The 14,716-nt window shown below is 42.4% G+C and overlaps 1 protein-coding gene across 1 annotated transcript in view; it reads right to left on the bottom strand.

Annotated features, from left to right (window-relative positions):
• LOC102215892 (sodium/calcium exchanger 3-like) overlaps positions 1–14,716 on the bottom strand; it is a 126,026-nt gene that overhangs the window by 14,693 nt on the left and 96,617 nt on the right. Inside the window, 1 exon segment of the mRNA XM_013914631.1 lies at positions 69–147. Within this exon segment, the coding sequence (XP_013770085.1) occupies positions 69–147 (79 nt within the window).

Raw genomic sequence — 14,716 nt, 5'->3', positions numbered from 1 at the left:
ACACACACACACACACACACACACACACACACACACTCACCGTGTTTCTGTCCTATCTCCAACAGAACAGGCTCTCCCAGCTCGATGGTAAAGGTCTTGTTCTTCTCATACTCTTCATCATCAATGATTTTCACCTCGATGATCTTCCTGTTTGTTAAAAGAAGAGAGAGAAGACGAGGCTCAGTGTGTGCAGTCCAGATGATTACCTTCTTTGGTTGTTCTCCATCATAGTAAGAGCTTGTTCATGGCAAAGGACCAGTCTATTAAAACTCTCCCCGTGACAGGTTGTAATCGGACACGAGGTCATTTCTGCTGCCCCTACACTGAAAAACACTGACATAAGTAATCATTATACTACCTAACTTGAAGTAACAGTTATAATAAACACACCCAAAAAAGGAAAAATAATTAGATTTGATCCCCTTGTGATTTCTCTCAGAGAAAAGGATGACGAGTCTGAGCAAAACTGAAGGCTGAAGCCCAGATTGGCAGTACTCGGGGGAACGGAGTGTGAGGGTGCTAGCTACCTCCCAGGCTTGACAACTGACAGTGATGCTATGAACACCACAACTACTGGGGAAACATTTTCAATCAGGAGCGCCCAGGGGAGCAACTAAAATGCAGTGCAGAGAGTTTTGAGGGGATGTGTAAATTGGAGCGGAAAAAAGGTGTGGAGATTTTCAAAAATAGCTATTGGAGCACTTCTTAGTACTGCTTGTGTTGCAAAAGACAGATTATTGATATATTTAAATAATGATTTTATTGTCTTCATAAAGAAAAGAATCTTTGAAAACCATAAAAACGAATAATTTGTGTCTAAAACTGCAGACATTAAGGTGTCAGTGCAGGGAGGCTGTAAATGTGACGGGAGTTTAACAGGACAGACTGAAAGCTGTGATTGCTTTGCATGTGGAGTTTCGATGTAAACCAACAATAATTAAACCATTCTTTGTATGTGGCAAATCTATTGAATCAATTTTTCCCCACTTTAAACATCTGCAATTTTTTTAACCTCACAAAGTGTGTGCGTTCATATTTACTGGCTTGTTATTTCCTTCAGTTTCCACTCAGTGCATAGCTTCTGTCTTTCTGCGTGTTACATTTACCAGCTGGTTTCGCATGTTTAACCGGCTTCATATCTACGTTTCTTTGTGTGAAGCACAAAAACCCAGACCAGAGCTACTTCTTAGCAACTGAGGACTTTTAGGAGGAGACTAGGTTAGTTGGATCTTGTGTCATGATGATTGAAAGCCATGGCATTCGCAAGGCCTCTGTGTCGGGCTCCTCAGACAGCTAACGACCCCCGGTTCCTGCCAGGATTGGTCTGGTAAATGCTAGATTACTCGTGAGAAAACTTTTATGCTTGGGATTTCAAATCCCGAGGACTGGATTCACTCTGCGTGACTCAGATGTGGCTGAATGCTGGAGCGTTCAGCTGTGTGTTAACACAAAGTCCAGGTGTCATTCTCAGCAAATTCACCCCAAGATCAGACCATGTAATGTACATAGAAACCACAAAGAGCCAAGAGTTGGAGCTCAGAGAGTACGGACTTCAGTTAACATTTAATGAAACGTTAAATCTTAAAGGTCTTGACGGTACAATCAGAAAAGGCCTCTTCTTTCTAAAAGAACACGGCAAAGTTGCATCAACAAAAACCACAATATGTCTGGAACAATCCTTTGGAAAGACAAGAACAATGTAGAGATGTTTGCCTGTAAAGCACGCTGAAGCATCTGGAGAAAAGCAAACTCAGCATATCATCAAAAGCACCACATATCGACTGCCAACCACGGGGGTGGAGGGTGATGATTTGGGGTTATTTTGCAGTCACGGGGCCTGGGCAGCTTGCAGCTATTGAGTCAACCATGAACACCTCTGCATATGAAAGTAGTCAAATGTATGGCCATCTGTCTGACAGCTAAAGCTTGTCTGAAACAGGGTCATGCAGCAGTGATCCCAAGCACAGCAGCAAATCTACAACATAACGCCTGAAAAAGAAAACAACTGAGGTGTTGCAATGGCCCAGTCAAGGTCCAAACTCAACTAGATTCTAACAATCCCACATACAAAGACAATATGTCTGCCTTTGCTTTGCACCACGGTACTGCTGCTGATTCTGAATGGTGGGTTGATATTTACTCATCACTACCAAACACATCTGTGTGTTTAGATTCAGTGGAGGATGAGGTCAAAGCCTATACACTAAACTGCTCGATGTAAATAAACATTTCAAACAGAACTGTCTGGCTGAATCAAACTTAGCTCATTCAGGACAACGATAATCAAAAGGATATTGTTTGGTCCATCTGCAGTGCGTTATATTTGGCGGTATGGCTCAGTTCTGGGAAGTCCCCACACTTCCAAGCGCATACGTGGAAAGCATAAGCCCGGGAGAGCAGTTAAAGCTACAGCAATGCCACATAGAGATATAAGTCACAGCTGATTATTATTTTAAGACCATAAAATAAAAAACTGGTTAAATATAACAAAGCCAAGAAAGGAAGATTTTATCAGAGAGGACAAAGCTTGAGCAAATTATACTTCCAATTACTTTAAATGGAGAGATTAAATGTTTCACTAAAGTCATTACGTGGAGTGTTTATCCTCACTTTAAAAGGAGAACTACTTCTATAGCTTATAAAGTATTTCTCTGTTTAATCGTTATTTGTGCGTGTCGTGCAGCAGCTTTGATGCTTCTAAGAAAATTTCATCACGTTTGGTATCTTTCTGGCCCGTTTCATCTTCATCACCACGATCCGTCTGCGTCTACCAAGCGGAGAGGAAGAAAGAGCGTTCACTTCCACCTGGTTGTGTAATCGCACGTTTCGCTGTGAGCCATGTTGACTATAATGCGGAAAATAGGCTTTGCTTCAGCAGAAAGAGGAAGCGAGAGGGAGAAATGAGCGGGGAGACGTATATGGAGGGTGGAGGAAGGGCAGCGAGGGAAAGAGAAAGCGACGGAGGGGAAGAGACGTGGAAGTCCATTTTTATCGTTTACAGTGGATGTAACTTGATTGATTTGGTATTTCCAGCGTCACATCAGCGTGAGTGGCCAACTCCCAGCCAGTGATGGAGAAGAAATTAAAATGTTGTTTAATCAGATGTGAAACAAAAGGAGATAAAAAAACATCCTATATTTAGGAGGACTACAGGGATTACGCTCGTTATATCCACAGACTGTAAATAAAAAATGGTGGTGCTTTTAATGCTGTATATTTAGGCAAGTTTACTTGGGAATCTGTGGCGACTGACTTACTTTTGGAGCCAGCCATCAGTGGCCATTAGAGAAACTGCATTTATGTCTTCTTCTTGCTTTATTATGTAGCTACTTTCATGCCACAAGGTGTCGCCACAGCGGGTAGCTCCACATGTCAGTCTTAGCATCCTGACGCATCCCCAAAGGGGATTTGTGTCTTTAGCTGGAACATTTGATATTGTTCAAATGATTTCACAAATGAAATTGTAATACTGAGTTATGTAAAAGATTACACAGACATCGTTAAACCTTTTCCTCTGAACTGGGATTTTTTTTTTTTGTAGCTTAGCATTTGTTACGCAGCACGTTTGTCAAACTTCTGATTATCTAGAAACTACAAAAACTGGAAGAAAATCATAAAGTTCGAAAATAATTATCGTAGTATGAACTCTAATGCTCTCTGGTCACCATGGTAATGCCCAAATATTTCTTGAAAAAAAAAAAAAAAAGACGCACAACTACAACACAGGAAAAGACCCAGGGAAACCGAGTTAACGATAAAAACCCTGAAAGAAATAAATTTCACACCCGAGCTGGTACCGGTCCGTGGCCCTGGGGTTGGGGACCGCTGCTCTACTATTAAATTCAATGCTTTAAAACCCAACACTTTGACTTAAAGTGAGCTTCTGGCAGCGGCGCTATATTCTACTTTTAGTGGAGATATCATCTGAATTTCAGGAGCGGGGCGTCTCCTCCTTCACCCCCCTCCAGCCTCAGGCTATAAAAGCCCCCTTTCACCTATACCTGCTGTTCTCATTTTCATGCCCCACCCTTCCCCCCCATTTTCCCTCTCTTTTCTCTTCCTTTCCTTCATTCACTTCTCGTTAGGAGCCGTCGCAGTCCCCTTTGAGGCCTTCCCCAAACCGCAGCACCAGCTCACACTTCCTCATGCCTCATCGCCCATCGTTACAGAGGATGTGGTCCCAGCTAGTTATTAGCTCTAATTTAACATCAGCTGCTAAAATGTGAACATCCATCTGAAACCAAGAACTCAACGTTCTAAACACACACAAAAAGACAATTAAAAGGTAAATTAAAAAGGCACAATCGCAGTAAACTCCAATGTGACCTCATAGAAGGAAGAACGAGAGCAGTAACAATAAATAAGCACAAACTGACAGTGACATGGGCGAGGGAAGACAGAGGTAAGTGGATAGAGAAGTAATGAAATGCAAAGCAGGCAAACAGAGAGGAGGAGGAAGTGAAAGAGGAGAGATAGGGATGGGATGAAGAAAAAGGAGGTGACAGAGAGGAAAAAGGCTGGAAGATGAATATGAGTAATACATAGAGTCTACTGAGATATGAGGGGTTACAGCTAAATACACACAGAGTTCATTCAGTGTTACAAGACAACCAGGACAGAGAACCATGACCATAAAATGCCCTTTGCTGAATTGAAGAATGAGGCACTGTGTCTACGTTCATAGATAAACAACAGAACTTGATGCATAACTCTAACCCCAGCCATTCAGGTGATGTCATTTTTATTTTAGATAAAATAAAACATTTGTTTTGGTAATCAGGAAACAAAGAAGATCATAAGTCTAAATGACATGTCTGTTTTGCTTTTCTCAAAACGTAGCGTTACTGTAACGGATTACAGGTGGGAGCTGAGGCTCAGAGGTGATGTACATCTCCTCTCCTCATTGCACAGCCTCATGGCCACTCTACAGTGACTAAGGCCTCCTGCAGGAGTGTCCACTCCCTCCCAGACACCTAGTGATGATGTGAGCCAAAATGATGATGAGCGTGTGTCTAGTAGGAAATGTCTGAGTGGAAATACTGAAGTCTTCCAGAAGTCTTTCCCCTAGATCACAGATGAGATTTATTGATGATTTCTATAAAGTAGCAGAAAGTGCATCTCTAATTCTTAGCGACAGTCTGACAGGCTACCAGTGGAGACAGTGGCGACCAAAGGCTTGTCTTCAACGATCATGGGACACACCTCAAAGCAGGACTTCAGATCCTTAAATCCCCTCACCTTCTGTTTGGAGACTTTTAAAGCAGAAGTGATCACAGGCAGGGCTTTAGTGAAAGGATTCACCATTCTGTGTCCTGCTTTTGCTTTTTAACAAGCCAGAGATACAAACTTCTACAAACCACAGTAACAAAAGAACCAGGCTTTTTTTTAAAAAAGGGATTGTTCTTTAATAAACCTCTTGCTGAACTTGTGAATCACTCAAAGTCGTACTATTTGAGGCTGTGCCTGGCAGGGCAGAGGTCCTGATGGAGGACTTTAAAGTTGTCCTTCTGGCCTGCAGCATCATAGGCACGGAGATAATACCACCTCAAGCCTTGTTTGAGCCTCGTGGGCAGCTCAGCGCTCAGCGCTCAGCCCAAATGAGAAGAAACTAAGCTGGAAAAAGGGAGCTCACAAAGCTGAAGCTGTGTCTGCAGGAGGAATGAGGAGGTGAAAATGAAGAAATCAACACTGACATCATTGTAACTTGTCCACTGATTTCATCCCCTGGGAACCACTGTCCAGACTACTTCCTAGGGGATGTGCCACAAGTGGCCTTATAACGCTATAGATTTAAGGTAAACGTTGATGGACTGATTCTTATAGCACTTTTCTTCTCTCCCGGAGCACTCAAACCACTTTATACAACATGCCTCGTTCATCCATTCACACCAACTTATACAAGCACTTTTTTCTATGCTTAAGTGCTTTCTATCTAACATTCACAAACATTCATACTCTGATGGATGTATTGGAGAGCGACCTGAGGTTAGTATCTTGTCCGATAGTATTTGGCATGCAGACTGGAGCAGCCAGGGATCAAACCACCAACCACCACGACCTGCTCTACATATATACTTTTGCTTCTGCTTCTATAGATCTTTTTTTTATTGCAGGGAGAAAAGGATACGATCTGAAGAAGTTAAGGCTCCAGCAGCGCTTATTTATAAAAAAACTAATGCTATTATCTATTTAACAAAAATGAACTCAAAATGCAGGAACAGTGCATAAAAACACGTCCTAATGTCCTAAATTTGTGATATTCTTCCTTTTTACACATTTTTTAAATCTTTCCCTTCCGTCTCGCCTTCTGTTTCTACCTTGTTACTTTTTGACACCTGCTCCCCAGAAAGTTCCTCTGTCAGAGCGGAGCCTCAACGCCCCGCTCTGTCAACGGACTGACACAAAAATCAGACACATACCAGGTTCACTGAGCACACAACTTGCACTGCCAGAAATAGAGACTTTTAGAAGGACAGAGTGAAAAAAAGGTCAACAAAAGGTGTTGTTGATTGAAAAACCCCAGACAGAACCGAGTGAGCTGTAAATCGATTTAATGGGTAAGTTTTATACCGTTGCAGCGTGCCTGCGTGTTTGTGCGTGGCTCTAAAGTTCTTACAGGAGCGAGGGTCCGAGTTTGTTTTGATTAGTTAAGCCCTCACTGCATTACTTAATGGACAAAACCTCTGTTTATATCTTTGTCTCCATCGCTTTCCATTTTCTCCTACCGCCATTCCTGCTTTTCTGTTTGTGTGTGTGTTGTGTGCATGAGTGCTGTTTCAGGCACTGAAAGACAGTCCACCATATTTTTATAGAAAGAGCATCGTAGAGAACCGCAGCAGCTAACAATTCATTTTCTTAAGTGATTCTGATTTATATACACATGCCAGTTTTACTATTGTGCCTTCTGGTGGAACCACTAAATCTCTTATTCATGTATGCACTCGCTCAGAGACAGGATTGCAACTATGCAAACTCACGACGGTAAAATATTTTAGTTTAAAGGGTAAAACTTGGAAAAGGGAAGCCGAAGTCTGGCTGTGAAAATAAAACAAGAACAAAGACGAGGAGCGAAGACAGGGGGCGTATATCTTGAGCAGACCTTTAGATGGCTGCCAGGATGGTAATGGACATAACAACAAGTAACAGGATTACAAAAATTTGATTATAGTCCAAAAGGGAGAATAGCACTCTGCTACAGATTTTGATAGTTTACCGAGAGTGACCCAGCATATCTATCTCAGATATGGTACGCTGACTGTGCCACAGATAAAGCAACTGAAAGCTGGGAAGGTAAAGCACTCGGCACACTATCCATTTCTGTATTGATGAGGAAAGAAGCCAAGATCTCATTTAGTTACTTCCTGCGCCTTGTTCTGGGTTAAATAATAAGCAAATTTCAAAACAAGTGTAAATGCACCGAAAAGAATTTGAAAGAGACTGAAACACAGTCCAGTCGGACAGGTCAGTGAGAACAGTTAGGCTTCGAGCTCATTGCAAATATGATGCACAGAAAGTGGAGAGTGATGAGTAATTATCCCATGAGAGCCGACAGGTGGATGCTCGGGTAGTGGAGGGGACGAAACAGCTGCAGGGCAGCGGCAGCACTGACATGTCAGTTGGGAAACTTCTAGCTTAAGTAGCCTGCAACATTTGGAGGGTGTGATTGGCAAATTACTGTACTGCAAGTTTCACTTCATTTGCTAAAGCTAGCATTAGCTAGATATTTTAAAAGAATTACGAGCTTTTTATGAGCTGCTAAAAAGTCGTGCAGCTTGTCTGTTGGTAAACAATATCAGCTGGATTAGGATTGTTGCTAATTCTGCTCTTAGCATGCAGGACATGACTCATCTCGACTGCACACTAGTCTTTCCTGCTTTAGCTTACATTTACCCCGTCAAGGTGGCGCGCAGCTAAGTCTGCAGCCTGTCTCTAACCCTAGCTCCACTAGCAGCATCTCGTGTTAGCCTATTTCCCTAGACAACAAACACAACGGTCTTGCAGTTTCTTAAACGAGGATGAATGCCCTTCCTCTGCTTATTCAGCCCCGAATGCTGATGCTTTCACCATCTACACGTGTCCACGTCAGGCTGTTCTTCTACCAGTATACTCCTACATACTATGAAAGGTTAACGCAAAACATGCTTGATAGCAGCTGAAAGATGACAGCTGAGGAGAGGGGGCAGCGATCCGCCTTTTACAGACTCCGGGCTTTGCTCTGTTTAAGTTTACATCTAAGCAGTATTTCAATCTGGATCCAAACTGCTGAGTGCACATGCATGACACCGTCTGGATTTCTTAGCTTGAAAGGAAACCTCTTTCTTTACCCTCACACAATGAGGGAAGCTGACGTTGTACAGTAATCCTGTAAGCTAAAAGCTCAAAGCACTTGATTTCACAGTTCGATGTCACAGTCATCTCAGGCACACGGCTGTTCAAACCTTCTGTTTGTGACCAGCATCCAATCAGATGAAAGCTAGCTTAAACGGAGAGAACCAAAAAAGCTTGTTTCAGACCACTGATTGCGCCAAGACCCATTATAAGTAAATAAACAAGTTTTGAACTGTGACTCATGCAAAGGCACTCTGGTAGAGTCAAAGAATAAAAGCATGGAGATGAGCACAATAGGTCCCCTTTAAATAACAAATAACACAGGCTGTTTGTTTAATACAATGCTATGAAAATCCAACTAAAATTCCCAATTTGTCATTGAAATCCTACATTTTTGACTGTCGGAATGCCGGAAACGACTTTATGAATGAATCCAGAGTAAAAACTGCTAACGCTGCAATCAAGGAGGATTTTTCCTTTTCAAAGATAGTAGAAAGATGCAAAAAGACATCACTGAAGAGCTGATCAAATGATATGAATCGTTCTGAATATCACTCTTACACCCACACATGCTTCTACATGAGCAGGTAGGCTGAGAGAAGTCCTTCGTTTAGCTCTTCTCGTCTGCGTGGAAGCAACACAAACAAAGCAATTTGAGTGAGGCCAGCAGAGAGAGGGTGAGATAAAAAGCTCTTTAGGGGAGAGATATCACCCCTCTTAATGATATCACGGAACGCATAATGAGGAAATGCAAAATACACATACGCATACTGACTGGTCTCTGGCTGTGGTGAGTAATAAAGTTTTATCTCTGGTGTGTATGTGGGAAGATGGAAAGGTGCAGGGGATGAACTGAGGGTGAGAGAGAGGGGTACGGGGAGGAGGGGGAGAAGAGGTAAGAGAAGCAGGACATTAAAATGAGGAAGAGGATGAGGAAGGGACACAGACGAGGGTATGAAGTGAGGCTAAAAAAAGGGAGCTAAGAATGAAAAGCCGAAACAGATGAGAGCGAATTAAAAAAAGGTTTCCCCAGCTTCTCACACAGGAAATTTAATGCGATTCTGGCACAAGTGACCCACTAACGATTCAAAAATATATGGATGATCGTTTTATCTCCAGACAGATGCGCTCTCGATACGAAGTCATCTGTGTGTTTCTGCACAAAAGGTGCATGAAAAAAATAGGTTTTTACTTCCAAGTCCTCAATATTTCATATGTTAAGACTCCACTAAACTCCAAATAAAATTGTCATTTGTATACTTTAGCAAAGTTGCTAAACCTGCAGTCAAATGAAGCTTTGGAAATCCTGTCACGCAGCATTCAGGGTACTTTAGTGACTAATCTGCTATAGTTGTAGGCACAGCTGGTGTTTGTTTTCATGGGGCAGCTGCCGCAGCTGCTACTTTCGGGTACACTGCTTGGTAACGCGATGGTACAAAAATGATGGTGGATAGCAAGAAAGGCTCAAAGTTAATAAGGCAAGACCTGGCGGACAACTCGCCAAAATAGGGGATGAAATCTTATAGGTGGAACCAAAGAAAGAAACTTGAAGTATCACATCAAATCCAGGGTTTAGGGGGAGACACACACATATGCACACACACAGATCACAGATGCTCTATTGGATTGCAATCTGGTGCCATTTGAGTACAGTGTCATTATTCAACAAAGTAATTTGATTTGTGCTTTGTGACTTGGTGCGTCACATGTTAGCAGCAGTAGCTGTGGTGCTCAGGTTCTAGGTTCTAGGTTCTTTATTATTTGTCACATGCATAGTTATACAAGTATAACACACAGTGAAATGTAGCCTGACACGCTCCTCGACATGTGCAAAAGTAGGGGTGCAATGATACACAAAATTCACTGTTTGGTTCGGTTCGATACTTTGGTGTCACGGTTCGATATTTTTTCGATACAAAAATGTTCAGGCCTTTTTAATTTGTCATTTATTAAAATTCTAAATATATATTTTAACTCAAAAGTACAGTTTTTAAATGTAATGTTGCTGAAACAACAAAATAAAATAAAAAATCTATCTGATTGAGGAATCACTCATCTTTGGAAAAGAGATTTTATTACAGAGAAATGGCTCTTTCCAACATAAAAGCTATACTATACACTTCTTCTGGGCTATATTCTCAGCAGCATATTAAACATATCAGGTCCCCATAAGGAGAATCATGTGCTAACGGCTGTCTAAATGACTCGGGTAAAGTTTGTAGCATGCGTGCTTGTTGTTTTTGTCTGCTTCCACTTGTCTTTGCACTAGGATGATGTCGGCGTAAATGTGCAGTCATATTCGTTGTGTTCCCACTAGTGCTGTCAGCGTTAATCTCGTTAAAATTACATTAACACCATAACGCGGCAAACCTCCGTTAACGAGCTACCGCGGATCACCCCGTGCGTGGCCGGACGGAGTCAACACGTTAACGAGCAAACTGCGCTAACGCACTAGTTCCCACTAATGTAACTGAGCATTGCGTGGCACATCCGACATACTGTTTTACTTTTGCCCATGACTCGCTTACCTTCAGGGTCATGTTTCACATGAAAACCAAGATAGTTCCAAACACCAGATCTGAATGAGGGTGGGGGAGGCTCAATTTGCCATGTTGCAACAAGCTTCTGTCTTGCTAGCTTGCACTGTGCTCAGTGGATCTGTGCTCGACAGTGCAGCCTAGGCAGAGTAGTCGAACGCAGATCCACTGAGCGCTCAACACAGACAGGATCGTCAGAAGAAAAGTTGATAAAATAAATAAAAAATTTTGTATTGTTCGATACATACATACCGAACCGAAAGCACTGTATCGAACGCTTCAATATCGATACGAGTATTGTTGCACCCCTAGTGCTCAGTTGGAACTTAGGGACTTAAAGTGGGCCAAGAAACCCCCCACACGATTACACCACCACCAGTAGCCCGAACCTTTGACACAAGGCAGGATGGATCCATGATTTCTTGCCATTTATGCCAAAATCTGACCCTGTTGCCCAAATGTCACAGTAGAAATCGAGGGGTGTTCAGACTGGACTATGTTTGTCCAACTAGAGAACAGACTCCAATTTTCCTAAAGCACTGTTAACATTGAAATGCTGGCAGCAGCTGGTTACAAAACTGTGTACCGTATTTATGGGACCATAAGGCACACGGTATTATAAGGCGCACTGTCGACAAACGGGTCTGTGTTCATACATAAGGCGCACCGTATTATAAAGTTCCAGTGTTTTTCTAATTTTTGCTATGTAACTTTGCACTGTCCACTTTCTGCTGTAACAAATTTCCCACGTGTGAGACTAATAAAGGTTATCTTATCTTACATTAATGACTAACCTCATATTGTGGCTGAACTATCTCAGTTGTTCTCTCCTACTGAAGTTTGGTCCGTTTACAGGAATTTTCCAGGCGATTGCATTTGTCAAAAAAAGTGGAAAAAGGTTAGCGTTCATTCTCCAGGTTCAGTTTTATGCTTTGGTATGCTAACATAGCGGTGTCGCTAGCGATCACTAGCACAGCATTATATACCATCTAGCCCAACTTCAGTAATCCTACAAACATCACTATTGTGTAGCTTTCTCTCTACATTCATGTTGGAAGTGATAGCAGAGCTGTATGTTTTATTTTTTTCCAGAAATCTCTCAGTCAGAACATGATATATCATGTTAAGGTAACTAGCAAAACCAGCGAGCTAACTATCTACTAACTTCCTGCTAACTTCTAACTCCGTTTAATTTAATAAATTCTGTTTTCATGGATGCCTGGATGTTTAACTTAATTGATACACCTGGTAAAGCAGCAACACTGATCATTTTATTAAAGATGAAAGAATTTACACAGTGTTTGTTTGGGACCTGACGTGGACAGAGTTTTGGACCCAGATTACTATGAGCCGCAAGGCTCCTGACTACGGTAGCCATAACGCTCAGACAATTCATCAAGCTGTGCAGCTTTGTAGCTTAGCAAAGTCCTACTAAAACATTTTTTGACAGATTTTTGAGCGCTGTGTACCACATAAAATCATCTCGAGGTCAGTGTAGCAATGGGAATTGCATTTACCTGTGCGTTCCGCCCGGAGTCTTGAGAGTGTAACACCGGAAGGTGAGAAGCAGAGACTCCGGGCGGAACACACAGGTAAATGCAATTCCCATTGCTACAGTCAGTAAACACAGCCAGAATTAATAGATAAGGCGCACCAGATTATAAGACGCACTGACGATTTTTGAGAAAATTAAAGGATGTTAAGTGCGCCTTATAGTGCGGAAAATACGGTACATGACAAACCAAAACACTAAAGTGCATCACAAGCTGACTGACACGACTTTTGGTGTGCACCACCAGATGACAATGGTAAGATTCTGTGTCTGTGAGGTGTTTAAGGAGCTCTTTTAGCACCACAGTTTTGTTAAAACCAGTAGCCAGTCTGCTGACTTTGCACCTGGAGCAAACATCTAATTTGTTATGGGCCAGTGTAGCCAGCGATTTCTGTTTCTTCAGATAATTTGAAATGCTAATAAAAAGCTCAGTCCTCATCAGACGATAGTCAATATTTATCTGGTTCAATGCAGCAAATGCCAACCCTGTTTGGCTGTCCACGCAGACTGTTTGACTGCACGCACCCAAAGTCTGCTCAAGCGTGATGGATCAAAAACCCCTACATTACAAATGGACGGCAAAGCTTCCAGTGAAACATATCAGGTAAATTCATAAGCAGAATTTGTTGACAGAGGCTTCGTTCTCACCTCGTGTTAGTTATTATCAGAAGACTCTGAAGAACTAGACATGAGAGAAAATGTGAAAACATGGAGCATGAGAATATCTGGTTGGTAACCATGAAGTCATGAGGGGCGGTGCCAACATGTGATACGAGTGTGTGCAGTACACACTCACTGTGCAGTCGGCAGCATCATACACATACAGTGTGTGTGTGTGTAAAATCCTAACCTCGTTATATTGTGTAAAATTAAGCTCACAAATCACATCACCTCCCTCACACATGCACACACAAATCCTGCAAGATGCACCATAATCCAGAGGAGCTACTTCTTTCTCCTGCTCCACGAGGAACAGAAGAAAAAAAACAGGATGAAGGAAAAGGATGGAAGAGAAGGGATGAGGAAAACTACACAGGAATGTCAAGAGTATTAAATAAAAGACAGAATGAAAGAAACGTCTGACGTGAAGAGCGATCCGATTATGGAAGGAGGGAAAAAGGGGAAAGAAAGAGAAATCAGAGGATGGGAAATTAGTTCCGGGGGGATGATGGGAAGAATGAGGAGGAAAAAAAGACAAGGGAGTAAAAATCTGATCAGACATGTTGCGTGTGTTAGGTTTGCAAATCGAAAGCAAGTAGAACAGAAATGAGGCGACACACATGTGCGACATGCAGACACGTGAAAGTGGCAAAGTGAACATCGCACATTCTGCACACTTGCACGCAAACACTTTCATTTCTCTCCTGATCATCATCCGCCCTCGCAGCTTCCCCCTCGCTCCTGCTCCCTCCTCCACAATCCTATCGGTTACATTTGCATGAATGAGGACTGGGACTGCTGTGAAATAAAGCGTATGACATGTGACCGTCCATGGGATTGGTGCTGCGGGGACGCAGTGTGCACATGTATGTGTTGCTTCTGTTCCAGATATGGAAAATATATTCCTCTGTTGTGATCATAAAAGCTGCTTGTCTCTGCGGCTCGGTGTCCTAATTGGGAATGTTGCGTTACCCCACTCCAATATCTCTTTCTACCTCTGCTGCGTGTGATGTGCTACTTGGAGATGGTCTCATGAGGGCAAGACTGACTTTACCAGATTTCAAGAGGAAGGGGGAAAAATGAGAAAAAGGGAAACAGAGCGAGAAGACATTAAAATGTTAAAGGAAATAAGCACAATGACAAAAAAAAAATGAGTGAATGAGAGTGAATTGGTTTTTATTCGGCATGGAGAGTCAAGTCTGAGGGCTTAGCGTAGCTCAGCCTCATGATGTCGATGACAGACGAAAGACAGACCCACACGCTTGCCTTTTTTAGATGGCAGTTAGCCCCTTTTTGTGTAATTTGAAAGTGCGAATAGAGTAGAGCAGAATCCCCGAGTGGCACTATGAAAGGGTTTTGGGTACAGAGGAACAACGACACACGGTGTGCCTCCAAAGGGAATCGCACAACCTCATGAGAGCGTGTGAGTCTCTGAGTTAGCTGACAAGTTTTCTAATGTGGTTCGTTTAGCTTGGGTTAGAGGTTTGACCAAACACTTTGACTTTATGTAACAGCTTATATAACAGCTTTTTTTTTTTTGCTGTGAAGGAGCCGTGGCTGCGGCTACAGTTCAACCCTAGAAAACGGCAGCCTACACCGTGGAAACTGTGATAAACAGCCGGGCAGTGCTCACCTGTAC

This window comes from Pundamilia nyererei, unplaced genomic scaffold (genome assembly GCF_000239375.1).
Source record: "Pundamilia nyererei isolate P.nyererei 1_Seehausen unplaced genomic scaffold, PunNye1.0 scaffold00211, whole genome shotgun sequence".
NCBI classification, from domain to species: domain Eukaryota; kingdom Metazoa; phylum Chordata; class Actinopteri; order Cichliformes; family Cichlidae; genus Pundamilia; species Pundamilia nyererei.
This window is presented reverse-complemented; position numbering and strand designations above follow the sequence as displayed.